At 41.6% G+C, this 20,729-nt stretch overlaps 1 protein-coding gene across 4 annotated transcripts in view; it reads right to left on the bottom strand.

Annotated features, from left to right (window-relative positions):
• PPP2R3A (protein phosphatase 2 regulatory subunit B''alpha) overlaps window positions 1-20,502 on the bottom strand; it is a 32,798-nt gene extending 12,296 nt beyond the window's left edge. Inside the window, exons 1-9 of one of the 4 annotated variants that reach the window (XM_060274618.2) lie at window positions 18,494-20,502; window positions 16,362-16,445; window positions 12,787-15,178; window positions 6,261-6,518; window positions 5,132-5,235; window positions 2,509-2,611; window positions 1,750-1,824; window positions 1,021-1,107; window positions 385-541 (exon numbers count right to left, since the gene is read on the bottom strand). In XM_060274618.2, the coding sequence (XP_060130601.1) occupies window positions 385-541; window positions 1,021-1,107; window positions 1,750-1,824; window positions 2,509-2,611; window positions 5,132-5,235; window positions 6,261-6,518; window positions 12,787-14,742 (2,740 nt within the window). In that variant the 5' untranslated portion in view covers window positions 14,743-15,178; window positions 16,362-16,445; window positions 18,494-20,502. The remainder of the gene's footprint in view (window positions 1-384; window positions 542-1,020; window positions 1,108-1,749; window positions 1,825-2,508; window positions 2,612-5,131; window positions 5,236-6,260; window positions 6,519-12,786; window positions 15,179-16,361; window positions 16,446-18,493) is intronic. The other 3 variants (XM_060274617.2, XM_060274619.2, XM_060274620.2) reach the window with 3 other exon arrangements.
• Window positions 20,503-20,729: the final 227 nt, after the last annotated feature.

The following is a 20,729-nucleotide window of genomic DNA, read 5'->3' as shown; positions in this document are numbered from 1 at the left end:
AGGCCAAAATTAACCCATAGTGTTACAGCAAGGTTTGAGATGGTAAAGAATATGGTGCCTGTTCACTGTTTTAACTTTTTACATCTCTTTCCCTACAAGGTTATGGCATAGATTAGCATTTTCAGCAACTGAACAGGGAAAAGCTATATCCTATCCAATTTTCCCAAGAGCATGGACTACTTTATTGCATGTCTATTTTGCATAATAATGACATGACTGAAGGACAGAAAGAGATATGCAAGGGTTTTTTGTTTTGTTTTTTGTAAGAACATGGAGAAAGAGAGATCAAGTTTGGTAATCTGGGATGCCCATAAAGTACATATGAGAGAATATTTATTTTATATTAGTAACAACAACCACTAGTGCTTCTCTTGCTCTGCTTACCTTGATCATTGTATCTAGCCAGATCTTTCTGGTTGATGTAGAGATCGTGGTCAGTGTCCAGTTCCCAGAATTTACAGTAAATAACATAGAAGTGCTCATAGGAAAAATAATCAGTGATTTGATTTATGTCTTCCTCTTCCTCCAAGAGAGCTAGGGTCTGAAAAAATGAGAACAAATTCATTCCATTTTCCATAGGCAGAAGGCACAGACCAAGAACTGTAACAAGAATTATATCTTGTCAGTCTTTCTTATTATTCACTACATACCTTAAACAGCAAAAGAACTGTATGAAACATTAAACTTTGTGATTATTTAAAAAATCCACAAACAAGCAAAATTAATACTTGATGGTTTTGTGACCACGTGAAGCTTATGTGGCTACTATAATCCTTACTGTGTCATATCTATCATCCTTCAACACTAGAAATGTACAAACCTGTCCAGATCCTCTTTTAGTAAATTTTGCTAAATCCAGCTATAAAACTGAAAACACTGAACAAGCTATGGGAACAACTAATATTACTTACTAAGTCCAATTATTTCAATTGATCTAATCTAACAATGGATATCATGGATATCACGGAAAGTATTTTAGAAATACTTGTTGCTCATAGGAATTTAAAAAAATTAACAAACCTGCAGAAAGTTGCTTTTCCTCAACTCTGTTAGGGATATTTTCCCAGACCAGGATCTATTGACTGTATAGAATATTCTTTGAATAACCTGGAAAAAGATTAAATACAAGTCTCAAAACTGGACTTATTCTGTGTGATACACACACACACACACACACACACACACCCCTCCACAAGTCTTGCATCCTGTTTCTGACAGCAGCCAGTGACCGATATTTAAAATCAACAAAACAAACTACATGTATAGGAAACAACAAAAATATGCATATAGTCTTAGAGGGATCTAAAATACCCAAAGGTAATCTCAGGGCAAGAGCAGGTTGATATGGGTATAGATAGTCTTTCAGATATTCAGATCCAAAGCCATTTGGGCTTTAAAAGCAAGCACCAACCCTTTGAATTGTGGTCAGAAACAGTTCAGGAGTCAGTGCAGCAATATAAGCTTCAGAAGATCTGGTTAGTAACTTAGTCACTACATTTTGGACTGATTGCTATTTCCAAGCAGTTTTCAAAGACAGCCCTGCATACAATAGGCAGGGTATTACTAGCCTATCATTGTGGACAACTTAACAAAGAAGTTAAGGTAAGGGAACAAGATGCTAGGGGTAAAACATTATTATGCCATTTGACAATGTGAATTACTTTCCTTTTAACACTGAGCACAGCTCAAAATGAATCATGAACCTTTTCTTAGACAAATGCTGACACCTTGTACATGAAGTTAACCTACCGTAGTAATGTAGCGGGAATGGAATTCTGGGGCATCCTTCAGAAATGTCAGTCCAGGATGAGTTTCGACTACATCCTGAAAGATATCCAAATTATGTAACACAGAAAAGTTAGAGATATTATATGATACAACACTGTCAGCAGTTAGAGTGTAAGAACATATGAAAAGCCCTGCTGGATCAGACCAAAGGTCCATCTTGTCCTGCAATTCAGTCCTCACAGTGTCCAGCTAGATCTAGCCTATGGGAAGCCTACAAGGAGAACTTGTGCAGGCAACTGTTCATAGCAGCATTATAAAAGCTACCGTGTTTAATGAAACCTTTAAGATTCATAGGTAATGCACACCTGCTAGGCTACCATTTTGAGTTACCTTAAAAGACAGAAAAATAAAACATAAAAGGTAGTAAGTATGCAACAACGTATTTTCAGTCCACATTCACAAAAAGCCACAAAAAGCGGAACTCCCAGTGTGTGTGTTCACATGGAACCTTCTCCGCACTGTCTTAGTTGTGCCCCTACAAACACTGAAGATCCTGTCAGTGCCTCTCTCAGCAGGGCATCCTGCTATGCAGACCTTGACTGGCTTTTTCGTTTGCATGTTGCTTAACTTCAGATCACAGTGAGTGAATTAAGCTGTGGCTCTCTGGGTGGAGTATATTGAGGAGGAAAGGGATGACTTCTTCAAAAAAAAATTAGGTGCTCATCTAAAGGGTTTTTCCTCTAATTCAGAAAATGAAACTTATTAGCAAGTCACACAAACCTGCAGTAAAGGGATGAAATCTTCTTGTTCCAAATAGTTGCTGCTGGGTTTTGCTAAAAGGCAAATGAATTTCGATGCATCATCATGGCAGTTGTGTAGTATCCTACAAAGGAGAAATAAGACTGTAAAAGTATTCCTATCGATTGGAATTCCCAAATAATCAAAATCGCACAGCTTTGTAAGGTCTTCAGTTTAACTCCTTAATTCTCATTCCCAGCTACCAATTTGAACACTTATCTCACCCTCTGCAACCTCTATTTGTCTTTCACATCATCTGTTTTATACTGTAAACCTCTTGGGGCTGGGGATCTGACTATTTTATGCTTATGAAATTCCATATAAAGCATCATGTACATTGATGATGCAAAAATAATACTGTGAATAATAATAGTATTAACATTAAGGATCAAAGTAGACAAAATGCTAAACACATCTCTGGAAGTTGACTGTCACTTTCTCTTTCTATACTCTAAATCAGGGGTCAGCAAACTTTTCAGCAGGGGGCTGGTTCACTGTCCCTCAGACCTTGTGGGGGGGCCAGACTATATTTTGAAAAAAAAATATGAATGAATTCCTATGCCCCACAAATAACCCAGAGATGCATTTTAAATAAAAGGACACATTCTACTCATGTAAAAACACCAGGCAGGCCCCACAAATAAACCAGAGATGCATTTTAAATAAAATGACACATTCTACTTATGTAAAAACACGCTGATTCCCGGACCATCCGCGGGCCGGATTTAGAAGGCGATTGGGCCGCATCCGGCCCCCAGGCCTTAGTTTGGGGTCCCCTGCTCTAAATAGCCATGACAAGGGTCCCAATTGGGATCATGACTGCACTGCACAAGAAAAGAAAAGAAAAGGTTAACCCTTTCTTCTGCTGTGGTCCAACAAAAATAGCCACCTGAAGTTATTTGGCTTAGGAGTTGCTTCACAATGACAACTATAGAGTAAAAAAAGAGAGGAGCAATTTCCAGTGATATACTTAGTGCCACTTCTAGGTCAGCCTTGAAGGCTGATTGTGGATGTGGAATGTACACAGATTCATCCTCATGCACCAGAAAGTATGCATAAAGTAATGTAAGAACAGTTGTACACATGAATGTTTTGGCTTCTGTGCCAGGTGGATTAGTTTCCTAATTCATGCATTGGGACCAAAATATACATGTACTCTTTTGATCATTTTTCACAGTACTTTATATATACTCTTTGGTATAGAGGCATAAATAATGTACAACACATTTTGTGATAATGTCTTCAATAAGTACTACACAGATCCATTAGAATGCTGTAGCTGGTGTCATTAGTTGGTGGTCTGCATCCAATTTATTCTCTTGACTGTAAGTAAAAGTAATACAACTTCAGACAGACATTCAATAACAAGAATAGCCTATATTCTATTGAGGTTAACAGTAAGGCCCTTGTTGATTTCAATGACTCTCTATGGATTCAGAGTTAAGCACAGTCTCTGCTTGCAAAAGTCGCCTCAGAGATTTCGTCTCCCCCTCAGCTCTGCCCCCTCTGCCATTTAGAAGGGCCCCATGATTCTTGATGGAACATTTTCTGGGGGCAAGAGGAGCTGACATGGGGAGGAGCGGGTGGCATAGTCAGCTTCCAACAGCTGTTGTGTATGCTTAACTCTGGGTCCAATGCAATTTTTAAAATATTGAAAATGGTTAAGCACTGCACTGCACTGCACTGCACTGCACTGCACTGCACTGCACTGCACACCAGAGCTCCCTCACTTGAAGTATTCACTCCAGATTAGATGTGTTTCTGGCATCTTATAATTAAACCAGAAATTCCAAGGCAGGCGTAGGAATGGCTGGGAGAAAATTTATGACCACTTGGTGAAATTCAAAAAGGCATCAGCAGATATGACCAGACTTCACCTTCCTATCCCACCCCATCTGCTTTGAAGGTTCTGGAAATGCTCTGGAAGGAGAGGAAGTCCCATTTACAGGAGTGGAAGTCCACTGTGCATATAGGATGCCATGATTGGATATCACCTTCTGGGATTTACTGGTAGATCTATGTATAGTAGATCAACATAGGTTTGCAGCTTCCAATTTTTTTACAATAGAGATAACTAAAAGTGTCCTCCCGCTTAAGTTAGGCTGCCGAGATGAAGAAAGCTGGGGGACAACAGGGGAAGATGTATGTGTGAAAAGATCTATGTGGGAGCTCCAATTCTTATACTAAAAACAAAATTCTGGCATGAGCACGTGCTCAGAAGCACCTTGTTCCTCAATTCTACACTATTCCTGGGCCATTATTTTGCACCTGGCTCTGGTTGGTGGACAACAGGATGAAAAACAAACCAGATCCCACAAGCCGAAGGTTTGCCCACTCCTGCCACAACGGGCCTTTCTGGCATAGAAAACTATGAATACATATGCAAAACTTGTATGACTACAAGATTTACCCCACAAACAGGACTAGCATTTGTCAATAAATACAGACTACATTAACAGGAAGAAACTGGAGACAGTATTTTTTAAAAAGGAGAGCTGTATTTAAAGGGCACAGTGGAAACACAGAAAAAGAATAAACAAACATGCAAACGAAAGGCATACTGTGCTGCTTTTTCCAGAAGAATATTTTTGCACAGTGTACTCACTTTCTCCACATGGCCACAAATGAATGTACAGATACAAATCCTGTCCGCTCTCCCCCTGACGCATTGAACATGGGAGCTTTCCAGTACAGAGGGCAGCAGCATATCTGTGAACAACACAATAAGACAGAATGTAGCTAGCTAGCATTCAGGCAGGGGCATTTTTCTTCTTTATGATGACATTTTAACAGAAAATAAGATGAAGAAAATGTAACTTCTGCCTTTTTTTTTAATCCAACTAAACCAGATTTTTAAAATTGGACCTAATACAGTACATTAATATCTGAATCCATTTTTCTTCTTACTCCAAAGTAAGTAAGTATTATTGGAGAAGGAACTGGCAAACCACTCCAGTATTTTGCCAAGAAAACTCCATGGACATAAAAAAGGAGAAGCTTTGAGAAGAAAGTGAGTGTTTCCAAGGCATGCTCTGGTTCATGGGGTCACAGAGAGTCGAACATGGCTAAGACAACTAAACACTCCCCAATTAACCAAACACACCCCAATTATTACTGATTTCATATGAGCCACTTAAAACCAAAATGAGACCATGTGCAGTATGAACAGCATCAAGCTGGTCTGGATTTATTCTCTCACCCTTAGACAAATGGATGGAGGAGACTTTTGTTCAGCCCACATTCTTACATGAACTAACCTGACACCTCCTGGAATAATGTACAGGTTGAAGCATAACTATCCTTTGGAGTTTGCACTTTTCTTGAGTTTTATGATACTGCTCTTGACTCAAAAATATTATCAAACTACATTAAAATGTATTCTTTTAGATAAAATACATTTAGAAATGAGTACACTAATGTAAAATACATATTTAAATCTTAGTTTGTGATTTAAATACATATTTAAATGTAAATTTATTTACAGTTTTACAGAGTTTTCTTAAGGCAATAGATTAATGTGGAAGTAGGTTAGAATGGAGTTATGACAGAGACTGGAAATAGACTGAAACATTCCTTTTGGAAAAGTTTCGCTTTTGTTTATTACTTCATCTTGTCACTTCAGCTAAAAGCCACTTCATCTGAGAACACGCTTTTTCTTTGAAAACCGTTTGCTGATATTGTACCGAGCCTTTACCTTCCGTAAGTCCCCAAAGCCTGGCAATAATGATATTTACCTTTGCAATTTTCCCCATTTCATTAAGCGGTACTCTTTCATCTTCAAATTCAGAAAAGGTTGCCTCAACCTTGGCAATGGTCTCCTCATGACTACTGCAGACATTAGGAAGTCCGTTGGGGAAGTAGAAATGTGGAATGTTTGTGGACAAGGGGGTACCAACAGTTACTTTATTCGCAGGCAGAAGTGCTTGTGAGCTGACTGCTGAAATTGCAGGTACTGGAGATGTAGTCACAGGTTTCCTCTCCTTATTTTGGACCTAGAAAGATAACGCATAAAAATTATTTTTGGTACAATAGAATGTGTGTGTGTGTGTGTGTGTGTGTGTGTGTGTGTGTGTATCCCTTTAGATAAACAGAAATTAATGAGCAAGCACCTAAAGTAAGCTGTGCATATGTGCCACCACCTAATTAATCCAAAAAGACCCTCAGGGGCATACAACCCCTCAAACCTTGGATAATTGGCAACAATAGCTATATATAAACACATACAGGAGAAACACATAGGATATTTTGATTAGCGGAGCTGGCATAATGAAGCTTCAATGTATACTTCTGATCTATGCGTAATTTTTTGTTAGTACTACACATTCTGGTACTGCACTTTCCTAAGTTCCTAAAAGAGCATCCATTCAAAGTTCTCTGAGGAAGTGTGCAGGCTCTTCTTGTAGCTTAAAGAAGTCACTGGGCCCCAACAATAATCTGATAGGAGAACATTTGTGCTTATTTAGAAGATTTATACCCCATCTTTCTACTACAAGGCACTGATGTCTGGAGTGCCCCTCAGCCAGACTGGCTTCTGCTTACCAGTCAAACAGTGTCCTGCCTACCTCCCCTTATGTTTTCTGCCACCTCTGTTGTGGGATGGATGGGCAGTGAAAAGTGCCTCTCCTTGATAGCTGTTTTGAGGGATTCCCCTTCTTTTAGGAGCTTATTCCAGGATCTCTTTTGTAACTGGATCCTGTCTGGGAAACTGTTACGTTAGGATAATAAAGCTGCTCAGTTCCAAGACCACTGGGTAGCTAGGTTTTGGTTTCCATGTGCAGATGAAATTAGTAAGATGGCTAGGTGAGTGTATACAATTACAAAATTTCCCAAAGAGGCTCTAATTGTGATGGAGGAACAGTGGAAGAGGAACAAATTTGCCAATAAGGTGATTTGGTTGACACCACTTGTGCCAATTTTTTATGAGAGCACCAAAAAGTGATGCACAAATAATAAACAGGGGATGCAAAGATTTTTGCAGACCCATCTCCTTGCAGGTGTCTCAGTGGCAGACTGAATCAAAAACTGTCTGTCTGTTTGCATCCTAAGACTTATATTTACAGTCCCCCAGTTAACGTCAAGCTAAGCTCTCAGCAAAAACTTAAGACCCCTTTCCTGCTTTTTACTATCAGAAGGCACTTTAGCAGCTAGAGATAACACACAGAATACTGAAGCACAATCATACATGACCTCTCCCACAGTCATTGGGTTTTAATCCTTAAAACATATTTACAGCAGAGGAGCAGAACAAAGCTTTCCCAACACAGCTGACATTTAGGGTCACCAAGGAAAGTACCGTATAACAAACAAACAAACAAACAAACAAAAGTATAACAAAAACAGAAACACATTGGAGCAGTTCTTTCTTCAGCAAGTGGCAGACAAGTTTTGATTATTTTCAACTAATAATCTTTATTAGTGTTAATATTATTATCTTCAAGAGAAAAATAGTTTTCGACTTTTCCCTCTTGTTTACCAATAGGGCATTTGTGTGCTTAAGCCTGGAAGGCCTATTTTTAAACCTATGGGTATCTGGTGCAAATAACCTTCTGAAAATAGAAAAGCCTGAGGGAGACACAGTTCTGTCCCCGTATCCAATAAAAAGATACAAAGAAGTATAAAAAGAAAAGCATGTTCAAACCTGGGCCTGCTGGAATGACTTCAACCTCTTCTTGAAGCGGGATGGAAGAACAAAATCACAGCCTTTTGCAAGGAAAGCTAACTCTCCTCGTAAATCTGGGTCCCTTCGCATAGATGTTTCTTTGATCATCATCCTGGCTTAGTTCCTGAGCAAACTTTTGTCTTCCCAGCAGAGGTATCAAGTCCTTCTGGGAGATCACTTCAGCCACAATGAGCAATTTTCTTGATTTGGAGTTTGGTGTTTTTTTATGGCCAACAAATTCTAAGTGAAACATACCTTGCCTTCTTCTTACTTACAGCAAGGATTGTTCGGTCACTGTACCTAGACGCAAGGCCAAAGAACCCCCCCCCCCGACAGTCAAATAATCCCCAAGGATGAATACTTCTGGGTGTCTCTTTGCAATTCTTTATCAAGAGACATGATCTACACCAGAATCTATGTCCCTACATGACAGTCAGACAATCTGTCCTTGGCTTGTGATACAGCAGAGGTATTGTGGGAAGGGAAGCACCCACCACTACTACCAGTGGTGCTAAAGTTAGACATACTGCAGGAGTAGCTAAATATATCACCTTCCCAGATAGTTCTTATTTTATGAGCTTCAGAGGTGAAATTTGAGGTGCGAATGTACAGCCATCAGCCTAAGCTAGAAGCAAAAACATGCTGCAGCTTAGTCCTGTGTGAAAAATGGTGTTATGAGGTGCCCATCGCATAATCACACATTTTTCTAATTTGAACTATGAAATAAAATACTCAGAACTCTTTAATTGTTCACCTTTCTTTCTTACTATGGAAAACTTAGCTGTTTCCTACAATTCAAAGGGACTGCACAAGAAGAAAAAAATCAAGCATTTTTCTTCCACATTCAAAAGCACTAACAATGCATTCCTATACATGTTTACTCAGAAATTAGTTTTAATACTTACTCTGTAATAAATGTGCTTAGGATTGTGCTGCAGGTGGTTATTATTATTATTTTAGAAATATCGGGATAATCAATTCAAGCATAAGAAAGCAATTCTTTAAATATTTTCTTTAATGCTTCATTCTGTCACTTATTTTTGCTGGACACCACTTTTCAATCAAAAGCTTATCCTTATGCTAAATTTAATTATTTTAAAGCATTTATATACTGTTCAATATTTCGAAAATCTCTTAAGTAGTAACACACAGTACAGGTACTAGAAACTAAGCCCTTCTCTATATGACATTTTGAAAATACTCAAGAAGGTAAAGCAGTTTGGAAAGTCTAATTAAGTGTACTATTCCCAAAACCTGAGAATTAATGCTAAAAAAAAAGATTAACAACCATTGCCACTACTGTATATATAAAAGCTTTTATTTCAGAACAGAAAAGGAATTTACTGTCTGCAATTACAGTTTGCTCTGGAACTCAAGAAATGCAATATTTTTTCATAGTGGCAATCTGATTTGGGACATGAAAAACTAAGTTTCACATGTTTATTATTTTACTGTTTCAGAAGGGATAATAAAGCTAGGTCACCCAATCACATGTTCCAAGAAGTGATATGAGGGCCAGCAGGTTTATAAAGGTATATGGGGTCTCAGTTGGATCAGAAATAGATATATCAGCAGTTGAGACTATGGTATTCAAGAAATTTATTTAGCTTTGTTCAAGACTGATAAAGATTTTGTTTATCCTAGGAATCCTAAATGTATTTGTCAATGTGATTCTGTTATTTTTCCCTTTCTTTTTCCCTTTTATATGACGCTGCATTTTTAATTTTTAATTTAATTCTTGTTGTTGAGTTGTATTTTAATCAGTTGTTTTATATTTGGTGTTCGCTGCTCTGAGCCTGGCTTTGGCTGGGGAGCGTGGGGTATAAATAAATTTTATTATTATTATTAAAAGTATTTGTATACCACCTTTCATTCCTTGCGAACATTTTTGCTATAATTATAAAATTATATTACCCAGCTATTTAAAATAATAAAAATTGGCTTCAATTACTTTCTTCTTTCAATCATCACACATAGCAATTGCATTTTGTGTTTTGAAAACATCCCTGTGTTTTGAAATAGGAGCATCACACCTGATTAATTCCCACAGTCTGATAACATTTCCATACAGGAAACTGTGGCTGTATACAAGCAAGTATGTCTATCATTGGAACATATGAAACTGCATTGTATTGACTCAGATCACTGGTCTATTCAGCTAAGTCTTGTCTATATTGACCAGCAGTGGTTCTCTGGGATATCAGGCAGGAGTTTCTTCCAACTCTACCTGGAGACACCAGGGATTGAATCCAGAACCCTTCTGCATACAAAGCAGAAGCCCAACACTTGCTATGGCCCTTCCCAAATATCCCTTTGGACTATGGAAGCAATATTCCCCATTGTACTATGAGGTACTAGTCCAAATCCAGAATCACTGGCTTGACTACTATACAGTAAGACTGTGTCTTGCTCTTGTACAGGGGTTACATTCCAGGGGGGCAGTGTGTAAAGTCACAATCATGTATAGTCAAAACAACTCCCTGCAACTGTCCCTGCACCAGCAACCTTACCTTCCTGAGCCAGCACAAGATATTTTGGGGCCATCCAAGATATTGTGAAAGCCTCCAGAGACCGCAAGAGAGTTTCCCAGAGCCTGGTAATCAAGAGCTTTTAAGCTCTCTGCCTTGCTTACTGGGATCTTGGAAACTTTCATGTGGGCTCTGGAGGCTTTCGTGAGATCTTGGACGGCCCCGCAACACCTCACTAACACCACCAGAACCTGCGCAAGAGTTTCCTAGAGTCCGGTAAGCAAAGCAGAAAGTTTAAAAGTCATTTCTGTGCCAAAATAACTTTAAAGCTCTTTGTCTTCTGGGCATTTAATTGCTGAGATTTCAACTAGCCGTCTGCCAAGTGCATAAATTTGAAATCACACAATCCATAAGAATAGCCTGCTGAATCAAGAAAATGGGCCCATCTAGTCCAGCATCCTGCTCTCACAGTGGCCAACCAAGATGCCTGTGGGAAACCAGCAAGCAGGATTTGAGCACAAGAGCACACTCCCCTCTTGTGGTTTCCAGCAACTGGTATTCAGAAGCATTGTTCTCTCCATCTGTGCCAGCAGAACATAGTTAACATGGCTAGTAGCAATTGATAGCCCTTTCCTCCATGAATTTGTCTAATCCTATTTTAAAGTCATCCAAGTTGGTGGTCATCACTACCTACTGAGAGAGCAGGTTCCATAATTTAACTATGCACTGCCCAAAGAGTACTTTCTTTTATCCATCCAGACTCTTCCTACATTCAGCTTCATTAGATGTCCTTGAGTTCTAGTGTCATGAGAAAGGCAGAAAAGCTATTCTCTATCTACTTTCTCTATGCCATGCATGCATAATTTTATAAACTTCTATCATGCCACCTCTTACTCACATTTTAGCTAAAGTAAAGTACTGTAAAGTAAACACCTCAGCTCAACTCAATTATTTTAAAGTAGTGACCCTACTATACTGTATAGTCATAACAGTGGAAAAGAAATGGGGAAAGCATTTCCAGGGAGAGGGGAACATGTTCACTCAATTTTTCCAGTTCCAGCCTCTCTTATACAATTTAAAGGAGATATGAAACTAGACCAGAAGTTAGTAAGCGACTTCCATGTACTGAAAATAATTTAAAAGAACTTTTGAGACAATTCCAGAATGTGCTCTGGATGCTGAGAGAGAGCACACAGGGCTCATTGACACTTGCCTTTTAACCTGCACTTTCTAGGCACAGGTCAATGCTTTCCTGGTCAGTATCAGAGTGCTTTTTCTTTCCCCAGGAAAACCTGTCTTTACTGCTGAATTGGAACAAACGGCAATTCAGGTTTGCTGCAGGTTGCTGTATGCTCCAGTTCAGTGGTAAGGAGTGGGTTTTCAAAGAGAAAGCACTGGGTGTGGGAAAGCACTTGGACATGGAGCTTTAAAACGTGGACTTGTGCATAGAAACACAGCACGAAAACAAGTCTGGATGAGCCCAAGTGAAGCCTGCCATACTTACAACAGACTTTACACACATCTGTTGCAGCAGTAGTGGCCACACACTTCTGGAAGTTGTTCTGCGGGGTACAGCTTGAAGTACTATAAAACCTGTGAGACTGGATTTAGTAAGGCTATGAAAGGACATAAAAATAAAAATGTACCCCATAAGTAATCGTTGCTTTACAGCAGGCTTCCTCAAATTCAGCCCTCCAGATGTTTTAAGACTACAATTCCCATCATCCCTGACCACTGGTCCTGCTAGCTAGGGATCATGGGAGTTGTCGGCCAAAAACATCTGGAAGGCCGAGTTTGAGGAAGCATGCTTTACAGTATCACCCCCAACTAGTAAAAAAAAAACCCACCACACCTATAATCTACAGACAGCCTACATGCACACTTTCACACACGGTGAACATGTGTGAGTATTTTGCCATATGGACAAACAGCGGGAAGTCTGAAAAGGTGGCAGAATTCCACATTGTATGTACACAGAGTGAAACATTCAAGTATACACATACATACACAAAGAGTATATAAACATATAGAGTATATACTGTACTTTTCTATGCAGAAGTGATATTCATGTGGGAAATTTGTTGCATGTGTATGGCCCCTAACTGTTACATAAATAAAGATTTGCATTCTTACCTTTATAACCTCTGGCATCTGTTGAATAAGTGCTGGGACAGGCTCTTTGGCAGATGTACCTATGTAGCTTTGCTGAGCAGCTGTGATGGAGGGAGTGGCCAAAGTTTCCTGAAGAATGTGCATCACTTCCTTCTCTTTTGATAAGCTTCCTTTGCCCATTCGGAATTCTACTAGTTCCTGGGCAAAGTCTTCAATACTCTCCAGAATTCGCAATAAAAGGGTTTTGTCTTCATCCTCCATTTTATGACCATTGGTTTCCATGAGTTTTGATAAAGAGGGAGGAGGACTTTTGTCTACAGGTGAACAGATTTTGCCTTTATTTTCCAGAGTTAAAGGTTGGCTAATATGCTTCAAACATGCAGGATTAGTCTTAGTGGTAGTCTCTCTCAGAGTAGTCTCCATTTTCTGTGAAAAATGTTCCAAATCCAGGAGAAGTTTGTCTATCTCCTCTTGATTATTTTTTCTGGATTCACCTTTAGAAATCTGTACAGTACATTCAAATCCTTGAGTGTCTGAGGTTGCTTGGGTGGAGGTTTGGGGCAGCATTACAGGTTGAAATAAAGTAGGTGATGTTTTAGTTGAATTTCCAGCAGAGTCTGCCCTTTCTGTTTTCTGCTCATTGCTGTCTGAATTAACCCGTCTTCCTCTCCTCTTAACACTTGATACACTGCCCAATGCCTTTTCTCTATCTGATTCTTCCATAATGTACAGAGTTTCTGTGGGAGAAATGCAGTCTGACGGGTTTACAGATAGTAACTGAGGTAGCGCACAAGCATCATTTGTAGATTCTAAGTTTTCCTGCAAAACCTTTGAAAAATTCTCTATTGGAGTGTGGGTAGGTTTTGCTGAGGAGTTTGTGTCAGTGCTGTTCTGGTTACCTCGTAAATTTGAGGTGAGAGATTGCCTTGGCATAAAGGATGGGGAGGACACAACATCTTCATATCTAGGTGGCTGTTCATTGCCAAATACTGGAGGAAAATTAGACTGCTGCAAAGCAGATAGGCTATTAATTAGTTCTACCATGTCACCAGGCTCAGTTAGCCCAGACTGTCTAAACTCAAAAGGCAGTTTTTTAATATAAGAAGAAAACCTTGACATTAAATTCATATATATCATTTCAGAATTGGCTAATGAATCATTGCCACTTTCTCCACTGGCACTCCCTGAAGATTTCCTCCTGATGCATTGCTTTATTATATCAGTACACTTCTTCAAGTCCTCAGAGCATTTGAGCAAGATGTCCAAGCACATCTTAATATCTCCACTAGAAGAACCATCCAGCTTGTGCTTTTCCAAAATCTGTGCAAGAAAGCTATCCTCATAGAGAGTCTGCATTGGTAAGGAAATTGTAGAATTCACATTTCCCTCTACTGAGGTGCTGCTGACCTGCCATTTCTCATCTGTTGAGGAATTATGTGACAGGCCAAAGGGAGGAGGGGAATTTTCATCATTGCTGAAATGGCCATAGATCAAGTCAAAATCTAGTGACCTTCTATTGAATGGGTCTGACTTAACTTTTCTTCCCTTTCTATAGGTTACTTGATTGGAAGAATTTCTGAGTTTTTCAAATGAAAATTCTTTTATTTTCCCACTAGCGAGATTTATGGCTTCTCCAGTGATATCTTTCAGACTTGCAGTGTTTTGAACTGAAGACCCCTTTTTGAGCCTTGGGTTACTACTAGGAAGGATTTGATGGTAATCTTCATCCCCAGCCAAAGAAAGGGAATTTTCAGGCACTGAAAGTCTGTGAGTCAGATCTGAACCTCTAAGGTTGTGTGCAGGGACTTTAATTAGCTCTGCACAAACACTGTGGTGGGCCACTATGCATGCAACTCCTTGCTTAAATACCTGACATGCCCCTGTACAGTAATGCACAGCATGTTGAAGTCGACGATCTATCACAACACTGCTATAACAATTCACTGTTGTTATTACACGTCTATAGGTTACTGCCATAATGAGAATTTTAATTGGCTGCACTATAAACTGAGCTAAGACTGATTCTGTTCACTAAGAAAATAATCTTACAAGGGGGAAAAAGTAATCCATTGTCAACTGTAAGGTAGCTGCTGTCTGTGAGAAATTTAACTTAACCAGTGAAATGTGCAAGGCTAATTTGCTAATTTATGGCACACTGATTACATTTCATTATTTATTGATATACTGAAAAGTTATCTCCCACACAAAAAGTACCGTACTGATGAAAAATTGCTCCCCTTCTCTCAGTCTAAATAAATGTTAGAGGTAGAACTGTAGAACTTCAGCCCACTTGAAGAAAAAAGAAGGAACCGTTTTCTCTTGATTTGCTGTATTGAGTTTCAGATGCCATGTAGAAGCAAAAAGCATGTAGTGTGCTTAAACAATCCAACTCTTCCATTAATGTGGAAGATACCTGCAATGACAAATTGTAAAAATAATGTGAAACTTGCCATCAGACTTCACCTGCTACTTTATATTTTATACAGATATTATTGCAATAGTGTATAATCTTATTCATGCTTATTACGGTTGGCCTTAGAAATTTTCTCCCCAGGGCAAAAAATGATCGTCCCCCCATTCCATTAACAGAAGCTGACTGGACTACTAGCGGAATTATACTATTAAAACTGGCAATGCAATAGCATCCTCCACTGCCTCTGAGGCTGGCAGGCTTGTTTAGGGGGTGCATGATAAATCATGTAGCATACACAGGTGTGGTCTGACCAAAGCAGAATAAAGTGTTACTATTACTTCCTTTGACAGAGATACTTAGTCTCCAAAGTGTTTCCTGAATCATCATTTTAAGACTGTGACAAACCTGCAGACTGAACTATTATCATGCTCTTTATTAGTAACATTTTTAATCTCCTCCTACCCTTTATTATTACTGTTTATTGTTTAACATTTAGCACAAGGAAGCGCTCTGTGAAACTCTATGAAACTGCTCAATGCTTTGTGGTTTTTGGTTAGACAAAGTCATAATGTTATTATCCCTATTTGGTTTCCCCCCCTAACAGACCAAGATTTCTGCATTGCAGGGGGTTGGACTACATGACCCTCATGGTTCCGTCCAATTCTACAGTTCTATGAGTCTACTGCCTGGGGACGGATTGATTGATCCTCCTCTTGCTCATGTGCATATATATTTATTTAATTATTTATTTACTTAGTGCACTTCTGTCTTGCCTCTCCTCCATCCTGAAGCTCAAAGCAGTTCTCATGGTCTCTCAATCTATTCTAGACACTGACCAGCCCAAATATTGCTTAGCAAGGTGGCTGCATCATGTGCTCTCATATTCCTTCACCAGTAGTTGCCAATGATCAGTTGGCAGCATCAGCAATGGATGCTTGTTTGTTCTGTCTTCCTCCTTTCATTCCACTTCATCTAACTCTACTGTCTTTACTCCCTCTCATTACTGTTTTATGACCCCCAGCAAAACATGCATTCTCCACTTTCCTGCCGATCAGCATGCCTCCTTGTGGTACTTTCAATGCCCTAGTTCCTCTGCCCCATGTCCAACTCCCACACCAAATATGGCAAGGAGGCATGTTGAGGGCCAGGAAAGTACCTATAGGCAGGAAGGCAGCACACACACCAGCTTTTTGTGACAGTGAGTCTGGAGATCATGATGCATCCTCTGCTTGTTCTTTTCCAGTGCTCAGTATGTTCACAACGCTTTCTGCCAAGGTAAATATGAACCATAAAGGAAGCCAAAGGGGGAAAAAATGAGAAGGAAACACAAGAGTGTTACAATATTGTATTCCACAGGTAAATGAGAATTTATATTCACATGGCAATACAGGTGATATATAAATACATCTCCATCCCTCAACATAACTACAGTATTAATATAGGCAAGGGTCACCATTATCTATTTTTTTCTTTTGCTACACATTTTTCTATGGAAAGAAGAATACAGTAACAGGAAGCAGAAGTGTGTGTGTGTGGGGGGGGGGTGCTTCTAAATCTATAAATGAAGATACCAGATTAGGAATATATTTATGTGAATACAAGACTTCATTTTTGTGTTGAGGCATCAAATTTGTCTTACTTAGTTCATAGTGTTGACTCTTGCATTTTAGACATTCTGGCGATTGTCTAATTTGGAAATATGAAAATAAATACTAGCATTCTCTCATATAAGGAAGGAGAACCCCATGAAAACTAGCAGTCTGAACATTCCTTTAAAAAAACTCTTGTTCTATGGCTATGAGCAGGAATGCAGCTGTACTTTTGTGGATATGTGAATTGGCTTTCCTTTGGGGAAAACTTTTCCTACTATCAACTAAAAACATTAGAAGTAGCTGAATTAGGACTACTCCCAAAATTATTGATACTGTAGTTCTTGAGGGTTGGACTAGATAACCCTTGGGGTCTCTCCCAACTCTATGATTCTGTGACTCTGTGACTGTTCTAGTTCATGATCAGTTTGCATTAAACACTGGCCAAGCCTGTTTCCCTACCATAGCTGCCAAGTTATCCCTTTTTTAAAGGGATTTTCCCTTATGCTGAATAGGCTTCCTCGCGAGAAAAGGAAAAACTTGGCAGCTATGTTCCCTACACAAATTTGAATATTTACCTAAATGTCCCTGTAGCTACATGTTGCAGGACTCATAAGAGGACAAAGTATTTTACATTTTCTGATCAAGGAACATTGTAAGATCAAGTCCATGGACAAAGCCTAGCAAAGGTGCCCATGGAAAGTTCACAAGCAGAACCTGAGCACAAACACATTCTTGGTAAGCTTCCAAGGAATCCCAGAGATTCTAGAAGCTCAACCTTAAAACATATGTGGTCTATAAACACTGATGCCTTTTGCTTCTTTACGGTACAGTACCTAATTAGGTACAGTACTGTACCTATTTTCCCAAGCCTAACTCAAGCACTTCTTTCCAGGCTCAAAACACATGACCTGTTCTTCCTCACCTGAACTCAGACACCAGTCTTTGTCTTACTACACCTGTTGCCTATTTATCTTCGTATCTTCTTGCTTCTATAAAATACAATGCACATGCAGTAGACAAATCTTCAGTGTACTCCTGCGAGGCCTCGCAGTGGCGACAGGAATTGACAACAGAAGCGGCGGTGGCCTGCAAGTCCTCGCGGCAGTGACAGGAGGTGACGGCAGTAGTCGCATCTTGTGAGACCTTGCGGCAGTGGCAGAAAATTCCAGCAATAATACCGTAGTGGCAGCCTGCAAGGCCTTGTGGTGACACAAGCAGGGGGGCTTGAGAGGCCTCACCGTGGTGGCAATAAGTAGCCGAGGCCTGCAATTCCTCCTGGCAGTAGTTGGAGGCAGTGGCAGAAGCTGTGGGAGCCTGCCTCAGCAAGGCCTTGCAGGCCACCGCCGCTTCTGTCTCCTGCCACAACCGCAAGGCCTTGCAGGCCACTACTGCCACCGCCACAACAAGGACTTGCAAGCCGCCGTCACTTCTGCCACCACCACCCACTGCCGTGGCAAGACTTCACAGGCTGCTGAATTATTGTGCCACTGCTGTCAGGCTGCTTCTGCTTCTGCTGCCTAGCAGGCCTGCTGGCAGTCTGGCAGTCCTAGATTATTTGTATTCACTATGAATCATCATTGTATTTTGAATTATTCTGAATACCACCATTTGGTAGCCAAGCTTCAAACCAAAAGTCTTATTATTATTATTATTATTATTATTATCAATAATAATAATAATAGGCAAGGTGGGGCACCTGCCAAGGGCCTACAACATTGCTAACCTGAGATGCTGGGCCAGTTTCCCACTTCTCAATGGGAGAGTTGCATGGCAGCAGCAAATATCTGGCTCCTCCCAACAGCTTCATATCAAGAAATGAGGCTGCCCCAGAAGCTCCAGCAACATTCACAGGGACTTCTTGTTGAAGGTCTATTTCTTGTTGGGTGGAGAGTAGGAAGAAGTAATGCAGCACATTTATTTTGAGCCCTGAGGGCTTCTTCAATCACAAGGGTGTTGTTGCTCAGCTCCTTCTTGGCATCTCTGAAGCAGAAAAATGGGTGACTGTTCCAGAGGCTCCTATGATATCATCAGAGCCTCTAGGGTGATCATACATGTCCTAAGTTGAGATGCCTGCAAGGAGCTGAGCAACGGCTCCATCCAGCTCCAAAAAGCCCAGGAGTATCAGAAAATATTCTCTGTGGCCTCAAAGTGGCTCTGTCAAGGGAAAACGGGAAGTTTGTTTCAGAGAATTCTGCAAGCTGGGAGAGACGCCTAGGAAAAGCAAAACAACACTTCTGCCTCATATGCACCAAGGGAGATAGTAATAAGGAGCACGAAAAAGTTGCAGCTCTCCAGCCGTCCCTCCCATTGAGAACTCGCCCAGAGTCCTTGCGATATATATACAGTACTGTATACCGTAGGTGGGCAAAAGAGAGACCTGGTGCAAAGAGAGAAAAGACAGCGGGTATTGGTGTGTGTGTGTGAAACGGAGCGGCAGCGTGTGCTTGTGTGTCGGAGCAGTGTGTGTTAATAGGAGACCCAAAAGCAGAGAGTGTAAAGGAGGTAGGGGAAAGGCAGGAAGGGAGCTGCGATGGGCGGGAGGAGAGGGAGAGAGAAAGGAAGAAAGAGAGCGAGCGAGAGCGAAGCAAGGGCACAACAAGAAACGAGAAGCAATCACCGTGCCCCATGGGCACCTGTGCCCGAGGGCTCACCAAAACCTGCAGCCGGCCCTGACCGAGAGGCAAATCGACGGCGCTCCCCAGGGCGTTAAAAGCGGCTCCTGCTCCCACCCTGAGCCTCGGCTGTCACTCGGCGGACGCAGAAGCTGCTGGGGACAGCTGAGACGCCCGAGCGCCACGGCACGGAAGGCGCTGGGAATTCTTGAGGTGCCTCTTGTTTCGGCCCCGGCCCCGGCCGCTCCCTCCTCCCCGCCTCCTGTCCCACCAAAGTAAAACGCAGCATGGATTCAGACCGCGGACGAGGCTTGGGCGTGGGGGGGGGGAGGAGAGAGGGAGGGAGGGAGGGAGGGAAAAGCTGCCTCTTCGGCGCCACTTTTCTAAGTTGTTGAGCGCAATTAATAACGAGCAGTTGGCCGTCAGCGCCTGAGGCGGCCAGGACAGTAGCTGAGCACCTACCCGCCGCCGGGGCGACTCCCTCTCCCATCGTGGGGCGCTCTTCTTCGGATGCAGCCCTCCTCCTCCTCCCTCCACCCTCCTCCGGGCCCAGGGAGGCTCTGCCTCTTTTCCTGTCCCTCCCGCGCGACGAAGGGGGCGCCCGCCGAGCGCGCTCAAGTGGGACTGGAGAGGGGAGGGGAGAGGCGAAAGCGGCAGTTCCCTGCCAAAAGAGGGCCGGGCCACGGGTACAGCATAACAGAGCCCTGCCTGCCTGCGACTTCGTTCTAGGGACGCCGCCCGCCCCGCATAGCTCCCGCCTGAAACTATTTTGGCGTCCCGTGCCTTAAGCCCCAGGCGGCAGTGGGACGACGGCTGGGGTGGGAGAGACTTCTGCAGCCGAGCCCCCGGTCCTCTTCGCCTGCCCCGTCCAAGGGAAACCGCCCTCTCGGGGGCCTTGGGGATTCAGGCAAGCTGTTCTCTCCGAGTTCAGGCTCTTAGGTGGGCGTTTAAACAAAAGGCCAACGCCCTCGATAGCAGAAAAATGTGGAGTTCGGCTGGAAGCGCGCTCTGCAGCTGAGGTCGAGGAAAGTTTCGGAAGAGTCGCGGCGGCTCTCGAAAGATTCAGCAACCAGGAGGGGAAGGAAAACAAGACGGGCTTTTCATTATCCGCTTCTAAACCACATGACTCTGGAGTTCTGGGTCCAGATCATGGAACCCTTGAGTCTGGCATCTGTGAAATGCCAGCTACTGACTCTTTCGACTCCAGGCCTGTTCCGAAAGTGCACCCGCCCTGTGCTATTTGGCTCATACTTGTTTGACTCACCGCACCCATCTTGTGTACTCACTCATCAGCTCCTTCCCCATTGGGCTGGAATAGACTCCTGGTTCTGTATTCCATTCAGTGAT

Source organism: Zootoca vivipara, chromosome 5 (assembly GCF_965207765.1).
Source record: "Zootoca vivipara chromosome 5, rZooViv2.hap1.1, whole genome shotgun sequence".
In the NCBI taxonomy this organism is placed as follows: Eukaryota; Metazoa; Chordata; class Lepidosauria; order Squamata; family Lacertidae; genus Zootoca; species Zootoca vivipara.
This window is presented reverse-complemented; position numbering and strand designations above follow the sequence as displayed.